The sequence below is a fragment of the Xiphias gladius genome, chromosome 16 (assembly GCF_016859285.1).
Source record: "Xiphias gladius isolate SHS-SW01 ecotype Sanya breed wild chromosome 16, ASM1685928v1, whole genome shotgun sequence".
Lineage (NCBI taxonomy): Eukaryota > Metazoa > Chordata > Actinopteri > Istiophoriformes > Xiphiidae > Xiphias > Xiphias gladius.
Window position 1 is genome coordinate 19,037,262 of NC_053415.1, and position 15,302 is coordinate 19,052,563.

General features: G+C 41.1%; 1 protein-coding gene across 4 annotated transcripts in view; it reads right to left on the reverse strand.

Moving 5' to 3' along the window:
* il1rapl1a (interleukin 1 receptor accessory protein-like 1a) overlaps positions 1–15,302 on the reverse strand; it is a 165,483-nt gene that overhangs the window by 83,733 nt on the left and 66,448 nt on the right. For all 4 annotated transcript variants that reach the window (XM_040149368.1, XM_040149367.1, XM_040149369.1 and 1 more), the window contains 3 exons: positions 7,560–7,845; positions 1,853–2,039; positions 484–637 (listed from right to left, as the gene is read on the reverse strand). In XM_040149368.1, coding sequence (XP_040005302.1) covers positions 484–637; positions 1,853–2,039; positions 7,560–7,845 — 627 coding nt within the window. The remainder of the gene's footprint in view (positions 1–483; positions 638–1,852; positions 2,040–7,559; positions 7,846–15,302) is intronic.

Sequence of the window (15,302 nt, forward strand, 5' to 3'; positions counted from 1 at the left end):
GCACACTAATAAAGAACACATGAATGCATTTATTTGTGATGTGCTCACCTTGCAGCTGTGCAAGGCAACGACTGAAAGAGAAACAGATGGATAAAAAAAACAGAGAGAGGAGACAAATCTCCTGACCTTGGTCCTGGCTCTTTAGCTCCCTGTGTGGAGGGGTTTAGCCTATAGCCTTAAATATTTCAACACTGCTGGGGTGGTGGGAAAGTGCTGAGTTAGAAGAAGTGATAGAGGCCAGGCAACAGCATTCTACCTCCCCCAGCAATTAACACAGCAGCAGGGTTTCGCTGCAGTGCTCAATGGTGTGTGTGTCTATGTGTGTGTGTATTTGTTTCTTTTCTGCAACTGCCTTTGACAGTTACAACTGCTTCTCTGTTCAGTCTCTGTACACAAACAGTATAATTTGTAGACATCTCTAGCCCATCCACACATACAAAACAGACTCTCTTTTTAATGTTTTTTTTCCTCCTAAAAACTTACCAGTTACTGTGAGTTCAGTTGTCCTCCTGACCACAAAACCACCAAACTGGATTTCGCAGGTATAATTCCCAATGTCATCTTCCTTTACTTCCTGGATAGACAGAATGTCTCTCTTCTGGATGATGCTGGCACGCCACTGCTTTGGACGGCACTCCTGTGCATTAGAGGAGGACAGGTGGGTCAAATTCAAAACAACCGCCCAAAACTCCTGCTTCACAGTGAATTAAATCTATAAGATTTCAAATGGTTTGAGCTGGACACGAAAGCTTTCAAACGTCACTGTGTGTTAAGAAAGTGGATAAAGTGGTAGGGATGCATAGCCTGGCACTCTGACAAAAAAACTCCATACGGCAAAATGATAAGGCCTAGCAATTATCCCACTTATTCGATCAAGATTTATTGCACTGAACACAATATTCTCCATTCAATACTCCAGTATAGCCACAAATGACTGAGAATGTTATTTACAGTAGTCTCTGGTGGCAAAATAAGTGTGTTTGTGTCGCGTCTGTGTGTGTGTGTGTGTGTGTGTATACTGTATGTGTGTGCAGCCTCAATGAATGACTCCATGACATGATCCTCTCTTGAGCCCCTCGGTGCTCTGGTAGGGACATTGTGTGGTTCGGCGGATTCTATTCCACCATTGCTCCCGGCAAGCTTCGAATTCAATCACTGTGGCTCCACAGTCGCCCAAATAACTCTGGGTTCCAGCACTCCCAGTCATTACCCAGAACGTAATTGAATTCTGGAAAAACCTAGAGGTCGAGCCCAGCCAGCTAATCTACTGCTGATCTGCCTGTGATTAGTCTGGCCTGAGCTGTTCTCAGGATGCACTATGTTGTCCGCAGGCCGTGCCTGACCTGGGAAAGGCAAGAACCCAGGTGAGGAAGGAGAAGGTGCATACTGAATAAAGATCAGGGACTAGGAGCATTTGGAGGACATCCACTCATTCCGCAGGGCAGAGTGTGATATTGCAAAATTGTCTCTTTATACAAGTTTTGTGTTCATTATGAAAGCCATCTCTGTGGCTGCCCTCTGCTCTGTCCTTATTCGCTTTAGATGACTCTTACAGTTGCACACAGCAAACACAGCTTACGTAATTCATTGTCATCGTTTGCATCCACGCATATTCTGTCTATATGGTCTGGAACCACATTTGAATTGAAAACAATCCAGTGAACCATTCAAAAATATATCTTGGTTGTATAATCAGAACGACAGATGCCCTCCTTGTTACATTTCCAAAATGCATAGTAAATAAGAGTAGACAAGTCCCCTTCAGGGAAGTATACAAATGATACAAAAATCACACATCAGAAGATATATTATCCCACATTAACAAACATGCCCAGTCAGAGAGCCAGCCCACCTTGTACCAGTTGATGTCCGGCTCTTTGCCAGGTTCAACATAGTCATCTGTGTCAGGACAGAGAATGTCTTTACTCTTGCTGAGCTCAGCCTTCTCAGTTCGTCTCATGTTGGAGTTGTAGCAGAGATTTGTGTCATTTTCCGCCACGGTCAGAGACATGGACACCTTCATGCAGTATGTTGAGTTCCTGCGGGCAGAGAATAAAACACTTTACTTGTCTGATACTGGGAGTTCATTGAGAAAGTATCCTTATCATATGCCATAGCCCTACATTAACAGTACTGCTGTTACATAACACAAAGTGAGATAGAAAATAGACTCTCTTAATCATGTTCATTCACACAAACAATAAACATTAATACTCTTACTTCACAAGCTCAAACAAGTGGAATTTGATATTTACTCCCTTTGATACTCTTTTACTTATTTTTATCCCTTTCCCTCCTCTGTTTCCCTCTTACTCCCGTGTTTGTAGGGTTAGTAATAACGACATGTTCAGGAGCTTTACCGAGTCAATGACTGAAGCTCAGGACCATTATTGGATTTATGGGGGGAGTCAGCCGGGTCTGGGAAATGCTAATCAGAGGAGAGGCAAACACCGAGAGGGCCTCACGACATGAAGGAAGGGGAATCTGCTTGGTCATCACAAGGAGTTGGTCTCCACTGCACACCCCCCCCCCTCGTCTCCCAGCAACCATCAGCACACTTCCCCTCTGACGCACAGGAGCTAGCAGAGGTGAAGGATGCCCCTTTCTCTCCCTCCCTCTCTCTCTGTTATTAATGTTGTCATAATCATCATCATTAACCATCATCTGCCACCATCCTTTCAGCCCCTGTCACCACTGATACAATGCCATCCCAATGCACCCGCCTCCCCAAAAGTGACTGTGACAAGGAGTTCCCTACAAAACTTACACTACATGGCAAAAATAATATGGACACCCACACAAAGTATGTTGACACCTTTGCTGCTATAACAGCCTCCACTCTTTTGGGAAGTTTTTCCACAGGATTTTGGAGTCTGGCTGCTTGAACTGGCTGTCGTTCAGCCTCAAGAGCATTACTGACGTTGGCCACTGATGTCCTGGTTTATATAAGGTCTTCCAGTTTAGCCCACACTACCACCTCAGTTGCATTGAGGTCAGAGCACCGTGCAGGCCAGTTAAGTTCTTCCACGTCAAGTCTGGAAAACCATTTCCTTATGGACCCCTCTTAGTGCATGGGGACACTGTCATGTTGAAACAGGAAAGGGCAATCTCAATATCGTTGCTACCATACTGGAAGCCCTCTGTAATTTAAATTACCATTAGGTGTAGCATTAATGTTTCCCTTAATTGGAAGTGAGCAACCTGGCCCAAAACCATGAAAAACGGAGCCAGACTAAGAGCCTCCATACTTTTATAATATAAATCTGTCTGTGTTTTCAACCTCCGCTGCGCGGCCCAGCCTGGCTGTGATCTGAGTTGGTCAGTCTCTCGGTTGGTCGAAATGGGAGGCTGTTTGTACAGCCATATGGGCTTTCATTTCATTTAATTACATTACATTTATGGCTCACCAGATGCTCCCATTCACTGTAAATGACAGGGTTTCATATGATCTACTCGGGTTATGGAAGCAATAAGGGAGTCACCCTCTTTCATATAAACACCTCTGACCCCTGGGGCCATAAAACACAGATGTAGACACACACGCTCGCACACATATATACTTGAGAGACAAATGTGGCTATGCTCAGCTGTGGAAGACTGTGTAAAGATAGCAATGAGAGGAGCAAAAGGAGAATACCAACTGGGAATGAGAAAAAAAAAGATGCTATACACTTCTACTACATAGAAGATGACTAAAAGGGCACCTGGAAGCAAAAGTAAGATGCAAGATATTGCAACAGAGCTATGCCCTCTTGGTGCTGAAATCTAAGATTATCGACTCGATGCCTCCCATCTACAGGGAACAGAGTGGGAAGATTCTACGCTGTAGGCTTACAGTACGCTTGGACAATATATTTGTTTAAAGAAAACATACAACCACGCAAGCACACAGTCACCAATACGAATGTGGACACATACATGCACATGTAGGCAAATTCCCACGCCTACAAAAATCGACCCCTCCAACCCCTAACCCGCTTGTTGACATAAAGGGGAGATGATCAGAAATGACCTTTCACAGTAGTGCACCTGAGCCACTAAGGGTCCCCAGGGAGGTGATAGATACATCTCTACATGTTAAATATTCACAGCAGGCACCCTGTGGCATTGTGGGAAAGTGTCAGGTGCTGCTTGATTGATGGACAGCCGGGGGTCAATGCACAGTCCTGTGGTGTCTTTCACGTCTGTCACATTCTATTTGAGTGTAGCTGGATTATTAGTCACGGATATTAGTCTGGGGCTCACGTTAGCTGTAATTCTCTACACACTATTATCCCACATGTTGGATAATGTAATCATGGGAAGGAAATACACATGGTTTCACCCACTCCAGAACACAGACTCATTACTAGAATTATAATAAAATAATTTATCAGGTGAAACATAGAGGGACTGTGGCGATGTGTGAATGTAAGAGACAGAGAGGAAGAGAGCAAGAAAGACTAATGGATCTGAATTGATGCTACAGACCTCTTGTGAGATGACAAGCAGAGGAAGGACAGGCAGAGAAAGAGCAAAGGATTAAAAGAGAGAGAAGGCCAAAGAAAGCATGTGGAGATTGATGTGTAAATTAAGTCACCTTCACATGAAAACTGGCAGTTAGACTTAAATTTCGGACATAGAAGGATAAAGATAACTATTCATATGCATAAACACACTTCATGCACACAAATAGCACAAAAAGAGACACTTCAGTGAATCAGTGTGGCTCCATATCTCTTTTTGAGAAAAGCATCTGGAGGGCTTCAGTGGAAAGCTGAAGTTAACACAGAGGGATTTACCTACATTTATAGACATTACGCAACAAGCCCAGAGCTACTGGAAACCCTCCTGCCATACATACAGTGCAGTCAGAAGGCATTAGGACAGTGACACATTTTTAGTGTATTGGCTTTTTGTACGTCAGCACACTGGATTTGAAATGAAACAATCACTATGAATTTAAAGTATTTACTATCATCTTTACTTTGAGGGTGGTTACATCAGGATTAGCTTTAAGTATTATACAACAAAATCAATGAAGCAAAAACTGCAGTCATCATCACATTTAAATAGATTGTTGCCATCACTACCACTAAATTTCCGGTAGTCTTTCATCCAAGTCATACTGACTGAAAAAAAACAGAGGCACCCCAATCTGATCAATCACAGTCACTGTGATCAAAATTATCTATGTATCATGTAGCTTATGCGTGTAGTTACATTTTTGAGGCTGTGCACATTAGGTCCTCCATCACCTCTGGTACTTTGATTGAATGATGGTTTGATCAAAACAATACAAAATAAAATTTTCCTTACTGTGGTATGGACAATAGAGATAAGTTTTGTAAAAGAGGGCTAATTTCTAAATAAACAAAAAGACACTGGGGTAACAGCGGTCATTCGGTTTTGTAGACACTATCCTCTCCAGGAATAATTACTTCATGTATCAAGGACTTAAAATCCGCCGGTCTGAGCAGCTAAAGACTGTTAAGATGGCTTTGGTAAGCGTTTTAGTTCTTCAGGTATATCCGATGATTTTAAATGTGCTTAAAAATTATTTTTGTTGTATATTTAAAAGAAAAACAAGATAGAAGATCATGAAGCACATGGTAGTGGAAGTCACTGAAGCCTCTGAATTAGGTTTCAAGACTAATAAAATTTGTGAAAAATGACCCATACTGTGCAGGGGCTGTCCTCCATGAGCGTTCCACAACCTTAATTGCGTGTTTATTGCTGTTACCATGACAACGAAGGTCCTCTATCCTTAAGGAGGTACTTATTTTAAACCAAACTAGGATCTTTCCCGACACCTAAGCAAGTTGTTTTGGTTCCTAAACCTAACCAAAATGTGACGTTCCATAACCTTAAACGCATGTTTGTCATCATGGCTACAATAATAAAAGCCTTCTGCCGCAGGGGTGCTATTTCAGGGCACACTCCCATGGGTTGAATCAGTGGGTAGGGACCAGTACCACAGTACCAGCAGCAATTAATGTGCTTTAAATTGCACATATTAATGATGAGATTCTTACAGCCAAATAACTCATTATGTTTTTGGATTGTTATAACCGTCGAGAGGCAGTTTATTAGGTACATATTAAGTAAATCAAATACCCAACCAATACAGCAGCCCTGCAATAAAGCTGAGCATTACAAATCTTATATATCCAATTTTTGATGATGTTGAAGAGGTGTTTATTCAACTTTATAGTCAAATGGCTGTGTAATGTTTGCCCATCCCCAGTAATGTCACTGGGGGGTTGTTATAATATTAGGTGTAATTCACATGTCTAAAGATTGGACAAACTCATACAGTCACACATGTACTGTATAAAATCTGACTGGGGCGAAGACAAAATGAAAAAAATATTTTTCTTCTCCTTGCCTGAAGGGAGTTTAAGGGGAGAGCGTTTGGGTCAGATATGCTAAAATGTGTAACTCAAAAGCTTACTCCCTAACAAAAAGAGAATTGATTTCAGCACAGAGGCAAATCTCTCAGAGAGTTCTGATTAGGGTATCTGAGAAGTTTGAAATCCCCCTAGCTCAACACAAGCAAGCTGAGAAAAACAGACCTGTGGGAACATTTTACAACTGTAGTGCTCTACAGAATTACAGCATGGTCTGAATTTCAAACACAACTCTGGAATAGGAACGAGGGCTTGCTGAAAGAAATCGTCAATAATCAAGGACAATATTCATATACAGTAAGACAACATCAGAAAGTATTTGTGCCAGATTAGTCCTACAGAGTGCATTAATGAAATGCAGTATAGGCTGCATGGGTATCACTGCACACAAGCACACTCCCCCCAGTCAAACTCAATGTATCCTGCAAGCATTTCTGGGTCTTCAAGAGGCCTTTAACTGGGCTTATTAAAAAGTCTCTGAAATGAAGAGCTGCAATGAGCCATTTATTTAGGAACGTTCTCCACTGCAAAGGTTAATAAGTTACATAATTACGCATCTTGTATTAGGGCGAGTGCAATGACCCACTAAAGTGTGTGGGTGTTCGTATTCAGCTGTGTCATGCTTATTTGCTTTCTACTTAAGAGTTAAGTGAGAGGATCCCTACTACTCTCTTATATACTCTCGTGGCTCCACATCAAGTACAGTGCAGGAGCTGGAAGGCAATTAGCCTAGCTTAGCATAAAGAGTGGAGGCAGAGGCAAAAAGCTAGCCTGACTCTGCACAGATTTCAGCACCGACATCAGCACTAAAGTGCATTAATTTATATGATGTGTCTCGTTTATTTAATCTCTACACAAACAGAAATATAAAAAATGCCAGTTTATGGATTGTGGTGGTGGTGTGGGAGAAAAGTGCTTTAACTGTTTCTTCAGTAAACAGTGGATGACCAGTAACCTCTTACATTCTTGTCATCATACAGAAGCCAGCATTCAACTCCCCCTTCAAGCAAAAATTGTCGTTTTTTACGTATTTTTTGTTTGTGTACAGATTCAGTGACACGGAACTTAATATTAGTTCTAATTGCGATGAATCGTGGGGTGATACGTAACCTGTTAAAAGTAATTTTTAGTCCATCATCCCCAGTTTTTTCTCTTTTTCCCTCCTCCTACCGTAAGACACAGGAGTAGAGGCCAACATCCTGGAGGTCAGCAGGTCTGAACCAGATGGCATCCTCCTCCTTGCTCATGCGCACGCCGTCGAAAGAGATGGGCTCCTCGAAGTCGCTGTGGCCGAGGCCAGAGCTGCGGTACCACATGAGACTGAGGCCCACACTCTGCGCCTGGCTGTAGTTGGCTCGGATGTAACCATAGAACAGAGCACACTTCAGCCGCACCGGCTCACCCTGCAGCACCCGGTACTTTAGGTAGTCCACTGACCAGTCTGTACAGCCGTCCACTACGGAGAGACAGAAAGAGACACATTCAACAACACGTTAAGAGGGTGTGAGAAGAAAATGGGGGATTGAAATTAATTATATATGAATGAGCACATACAGAATTGGTTACAGCATTATTGCTGCACATACAAATAAATATTATATTTCCAGCAAAACAATATAGCAATATTATGCATCATCAAGTTACTTTACAAGAACATATAAGAGGGATGAAGATCACCAGATCATAAACCACCCACAATAATCCTTTTCTTGTTTATTGGAAATCACTCCCTAAAATAGCTTTATTAGTATTGAGACACTAAGCTCTTTACCATATGCACGTAGAACATTGCATGGAGATGGATATTAATGTATCAACGGCTTTTGCTCCATATTGTGTGAGCTTTATTGTGTGTGAGCTTTTGGAGGATTGCACTTTTACTGCACAGTACCAGTGGTAGATACATCTCCTCTCCTTTCCTGCTATCTTGATGCTGCTCCCACATTCAGGGCACGTGTGCCACCTTTGCCTTTGCAGAGACAGCTTAGACGCTCTCCTGCAATATCCAAACATGCAACCACTGTGACATTTGGGTATGAACTGTAAAATATCTCCATAAATGATGTCAGGCTTCTCCAACTGCTGAGGATGCACCACAGCTCAGGTGCCGCAGAGTGCAAGGCTTGTTCATTATCTGGGAGTACACCTCAAGCTCTTCAAACATGGCGTCTTCCTTGTCTAACAGTGCTATGGACAGATATTATTCCTAAGGCTCTTTGTCTCAGTTTTTTGTACAGAGATAACAGGCTAGCTCAGCCTGCCTGAGATAGATTGGCCTCCATGTCCAACTAGGTTAGTGTGCATTCTACAATTAATGTACAGTAGCTCATTTTACAGATAAAATCACAAGATAACACACTTACTACCGATGGAAACTATCTCCCAGTCTTATTTGTGAAATGTATACTTTAGTTGCTGCAGAACAGAAGTGCAGAGGAGAAAAAAGAAGACACAGTGGCTGAAAGGACATTTGACAAAAATCAAAGACACTTGCACAGCCCCTCAGGCACCCTTGTCTGTTCTGGTTCTAGCGAACAGATCTCTCCCAATTCCCAAGCTTCCGGAAGTTAACCCATGTCCAGCTATCAGTCTCTGACTAATTAACTACCATTTGTTTATCCAGCAGGTGTATATGAGAGTGTACATGTGGGTGCATGTGTAACCAGAGAACTTGAGAGAGAGAGAGAAGTGGTGATGGTGTGGTGAGATAGAGTAATGAGAACCCTACTGCTTGCCAGTCTGTGAGTGATACAGAGCCTCATGGGGACAGCTATTCTTGTAATTAATACTCTTAATTACTAGGGAAGTAATGCATGTCTTTCTGTGTCTTTCTGTCTGTGTGTGTGTGTGTGTGTGTGTGTGTGTGTGTGTGTGTGTGTGTGTGTGTGTGTGTGTGTGTGTGTGTGTGTGTGTGTGTGTTTGCATGAGTGTGCATTCCCTATACGAATCACTGTCTGCCTAATTATTTCTGTTAATTACCAGTAGGCTTATCCACAAATGTGGATACATACAAATGTGAGAGAAACAGACAGTGTGTGCGCGTGTGCATGCATGTGGGGCGTAATGTGTTAAAACCTAAATCACTCCTTATAATGAGAGCAGAATCCCTATAGATGCAAACAGCATTCACGCGGTCTCATGCGTGTTCACATGCACTACTCGCAACTTTAAACTTGATTGTACAACTGTTAACCATCTTACAATTTAAGTACTGGAGAAAAGCCTTTTTTCACAGTAGAGGTATATTTTTAAATTACTCAAATATCACCACAAAATAAGGAAGAAAAAAAAAACAAAAACCCCAAATACACTCTTTTCCGCTATTATTTCATAAAAAAAACAGCACGGTTCACTTTGGTTTTGTGCATCTATCCTGTTAGAATATTTAAACATTAAGTAAGAAATAATTATCAGAGAAACGATAAACCATAGACAACAACTATCCCTCCTCTAATATTAGGGCGAATTTCCACTGAATGCAGCAGGTAACTCCTTTGCCCTCTCTGCATATCAATCTACTAATCAGCAGGGACAGCGGAAGCTTCATTCAGTCTTTTCTTTATTCACCCTCTACACCTCTAATGGATATGACCTCTGCCTCTCTCTCACATGTTCCACTTCTACCTTCTCCGTCACAACACAAATGGTTTTATTCTAATGAGCTTGTATCCTGATTCACAATGAAGCAAGATTTTATTTAGTGGGAGACTGTCCTGTAAAAAATGAACTCATACGGTCATCTGTGCAAGCAGCTTATAACGACCTTGTTGGGTGACCTCTAGTGGTCATGGTAATTATGACGGGAGCAAAGGCGGAGCAGTTTTTCTGCCTAAACGTAACAACACCGTGATTGTTCCACAACTTTAACCACGTTTTTATAATTGTTAGCGTGACGATGGAGGTCCTGTCCTCTTCAAAGGTCTTATTCAAGGGTAGGATAGACAACCTATATCTGGTTGTTAAGTTGGAGGACTCGTTGTGAGTGGCCGTGTGCCTGTCATTTGCTTTCACCATGCAGCCTGGCCGAGGTGTGCAGTCCGAGAAGCAAACTCGACATGCATAAGGGTATGCACAAGTAAACACACACAACAAGGAGACCTTTCATTCCTAACAGACCTCCCAGTGGGAGTTATCTAATATGGTGGCCTTTCGCGGGGGAAACCATATTTACGTCTGAAACTCAAAATGGTTTTATCAACTCAATTAGAGGCTGACATTTCCCTCATCCTCACGCTGGGCTGGAAAATCAATGCTTCCTGCTGGAGGAATACTGCAGTCCCTACCTCTCACTCTCTCTGTTGACAACACACACACACACACACACACACACACACACACACACACACACACACACACACACACACACACACACACACACACACACACACACACACACACACACACACACACACACACAGGATCTCTTTCTTTTCCTCCCTGCACCTCTGAGACATCAGACCTTTGCAGCGATTTTGTTCAGCCACTCTGAGACAAGCCTACACCGTAAAGGATGTTTCCATATGGACACATTCCCACATGGCTGTCAGACTGGCCTCTGCTCCACTGAATCTTACTGCAGCACTGTAAGCTGCAGCACTCCTTTACTGGCCACTGCTAATCTGCTGCTGATGCCCTAACACTGCTACATCACAGGATGTGTAGGGTATATGTATGGCTGGTGCATGTAGAGAATGTCAAGCTAAAGGATATGTATATGTGTGTGTGTGTGTGTGTGTGTGTGTGTGTCGCATAGAAACCTTATTGCTCTCTGCACCAAGGCGGACCTGTCCTTCTTTGTGTGACACTAAACTAAGGCAATAAATACAGACCCCTGAGCTAGAATAAATGTACCCACATTCATACATAAACATTAATGGAATCACACAAACAAGCAAATGCACACTTACAACAACCCAACCCCCCCAAACACACACAAAGAATGGACTACTGCTTTTGTTTCCCACATAATGAAATTCCCATGATCCTTTCTCAACAGTATATCAAATACAGCGTGCCTTGCTCTCCTACTTACATGTCTCTCACTTGCTCTCATGTTCCTCTCAGTAGTTGACCTCTTGTCTACATCACTACCTGCTCTCCTAATGAATTGTAATTATCAGATGTTGGGCGGGTGGCAGAGGCCATGAAGACATTCGGTGATCTATATATGGGTAACAACTCTTAATAACTCTCTGTGTCTATCATTCTCTTCCTCTCCTCCCTAGTTTACACCCCCTCTGCCTACTCTTTATCTCCCTATCCAGCCGGCTCGATCCCCCTAACTTGGCTTGGTGGATGATATCCTCCTCAATTGCCTATTTCGTGTTTTCTGACCGATTTTTTGAGAAAAATACTGTACACTTTTCTGGAGAATTTATTTCACATGAAACAAATTATTACCTTACAGAAGAAACATCCTGTATAACCAGTAACCCCGCAGGCAAAGAAATTACCAACATTGTCCACTGTGGAATTTCACCTGTGTATTCTAGGCAAAAGCTAATTATGCACTATAGATTTCCATGATTTTCTGGCCCCACAAGTGCAGGTACTCTGGCTAAGAACTGTGCTGACCACTCAAGGTAATTGTGCAGAATGTATGGTATATGGTTCAGTGTGCTAGTAAGCCCTGGGATAAGATAAATACACAACCTTTAATCCTATGGCAAATTAATTGTGATTCTCCTGTGCTGCACACATTACTTTGTAAATCCACTGCGGTGAGATAACATGTGATAAATTGATATACAGAGTAGCCAATGTGCAACAAAACATTCTTGCATTAGTCTTCAAAATGGGCTCAGGTACCTACAGTATCACAATTTACCTGTTAATCTTTTTCTCTCTCTACTTTAGCCCCTCAAGCCTAATTAATCAAGGATCAACACTGTTAACTACCATATGAGTCTTACCCTGTAGTGGTAGAATCCCGGCTGTCTCTAGAAATCACTTCCTTTGTTTTTTTTGTAGCCAGCAGTTCCACTGTGTGTCCCTGTCTGTGCCCTGACTTTGAGTCTTTTATCCTGGGTTGTTGGCCCAGGATAAAAGGTAGGTCTTTAAAGCATCTATCCTCCTGTGTAACTTTAATTGTGTTTCCGTCCATCTGTTTCTACCTGTGTTGAAATGCTAGACATAAATATATATATATATTATTAAATTTAGCAAAAAAAAGGTTTGGCTGAAGTTGGTGTATTGTTAAAAACCAAATGTGACAAAGTTCAATTGGAAACAGACTTACTGAATAAATCATCATGTACATGCAGCCTGTGACTTAAACATAACTCTGGCTTCTGCTCCACTGGAGAGACAAAAAAGTGGTTAATTTGTGTTGACTGATGAGGAAACTAACATTCCTCGAACGAATACACGAAACAAACATAAATGCCATACTTCCATCGCATTTTCAAAGTTTTTCTAGTGTCGAGGTTTGACTGGCGCTCTTTTAATTGCATCATCTTGTTGTGCCCTCCTAAACCTTGTCCAATGATTTAAGGCACCAGAGCAGAGAACTAGCACCACCAGCCGTTTATCTTGATGCACCAACTCCTAATATTCATATAACAGCAGTGGATGTAACTGTGGATTCATTCACATTTTCTTAAAATTTGTGCTACATTTGTATGGAAATATGACTTGTAATTCAGTCAGAGAGACTTACGTTAAGGAACTGACCATGTATAACCAAACGTTATACATTTAGCCAAATCCTCAACATTTGGCCAAAAAGGCTTTGTAGAGTGTATCAGCGAAGTAATAGTAAGAAGTTTCAAGTTTTAATGGCCATGCTGTATGTCTGCATTAAAAATGTGATTGAGCATTATTATACAGCTGTGAATGAGCCAGTTATTGTGAATCATGAATGAAACAGTTGATGCCAATCAGCTAATGCAATCAGTGCTCTGCCCAACCTAACACATTGTTCCAGTAATTTTGTCCTGTCCAATGTTTGGTTAGTTAGTTCTAGTTTCGTTGCTAGAAAAATGTATCGTATTGCTCATGAAAATAATGATTCCTATTCCAAACCGTGAAGCAGGACAGTCAGACCCTTTTATGTAAATACTTTGGCGTTAACTGTCACAAAAAAAGTTACAGCCTGAGTCCTTTGAAGTTGGTAAGGAAAATGAACTTCTGCGTCATCCATCTTTGTTGACTAGGATCCACAACACTAGAACTATCCTAGTTAATGTAGCCTGTTCCTGTTAAACCAAGATCTGGTTTAACAGGAACTGACATGGTCTGAATTAACATTATTACCAGACCTTTTCTGCATGTGTGTTTATAAAGTTGTCAAGTCAGAACCTTCGTCAACTAAAAGATTATCTTTGCAACCCTTTAAGAATATTTAATAAATTTAACTGAGCAGATGTGCTGTATACGTTCTACTGAAGTATGATTGTGTGTCAGTGTTTGCATTTAAAAGTCTTGCTCTCTTCTTTCCCGTCTTTCTCCTTGTCTTTGTAACTAGTCTAAGTAACTTGGTATCTGTCTTTTAATCTCTCCTTCCGTGCTGTGCCACTCCATATTTCTCTTTCACTGATAGTTCACCATTGTTCACTTATATGCAAATGTGGAACAATACAGATAATTTCTTTCTAAAGATGGTCGTGATGTACCTTTGCTGTCTTTCCAAAGAACAGAGTTAGACTGGGAACAGCACTACTGTTTGAATCTAAATACTGGAAATCTAAATAATAAATCTACCTTCCTCTGTGTCTTTCTGTCATGACTGAATAACCAATATAGTAGTAAAGATATGGATTTAACTTTAAATAAATAATTTTCCAAATTCCGTATCTGATATTGTCCACATGGTATAATAGGTAAATATTTGATCATTCTTTCATAGTATCAACTGATTTTAAGACTGTTTTCCTTCTGTTAAGATTATCATGCACAAACTAGTCAGTCAAATATTGTGTCCATTTCTTTTATTTGTATTCATTTACAAAGCCCCTCGAGGGCAATGATTTTATTCGTTTATTCGTTATCTGCTAATAAAGGTCCATAAATATGCTTAAAAATCACAGAAAAAAGATACTGTGTATAACTCCAGAGCTTGCCTTAGAATTACAGGGTTTTAAAAATTTTGAAGGTAGTCCAGTGATAGCTGTCTGTACATTCATGGGTAACACTGCAAACACAAACTGCTAGTAGCTAATTCGGCACATTTTTAATGGTGCCAATTTGCCAAAATTTGAACAAAATAGGCTGATAAAACAAAAAGACACTCAGCCTGCAGTACAACTATCGATATGAGTTGGGGAGGGAGTTATGAAAACAATTTGACCTCTGACTATAACTGCATGTTTTGGAAGTGTCTTGTTACCTCAGCCCTTTGGAAATTTATTAATTCCACTTAGGCTGATTTACTGGCACTACAATTTAATTATGTTCCAGGCTCTGCCTTCCGCCTTTAACAACAAATCTTTCACCTAACCAGCAAAGCTATTTTCTGGGTTTACCCCTACTGTCAAATCTATAAAATAGACTTATTCCTGGTTTAAAATAGAGAAACAGTCACTTTTTGTCTTTAAGAAGATTGTGAACCCTGTGTGTGTCACTGCAAGGTTAAACAAAACCCACCCTCAGACTGTATAAGTATCAGTTAATGTATGATAATGATCTTTCTTAATGTCTGCTGTAATAGCTTTATGCTCCAGTGGCTGTATTTAATTTATGACTTTCAACGAATATTCTAAATTTGATAATATAATTGAATTGTAAAAAAAAACAAAAAAAACCCAAAAACAAAACAACAAAAAAAAGGGCATTCAATTTTGAAAAATTAATATTCGATTGTGAAAAAAAGCACTACCGCTGCTGCTGTCTGCTTTGTGAGTTCTTGCGCAGGCCTGGGCCACTAGACCGAATGCACTGCATGACAGAAAGGAGTCACACAACGTCACTTTCACT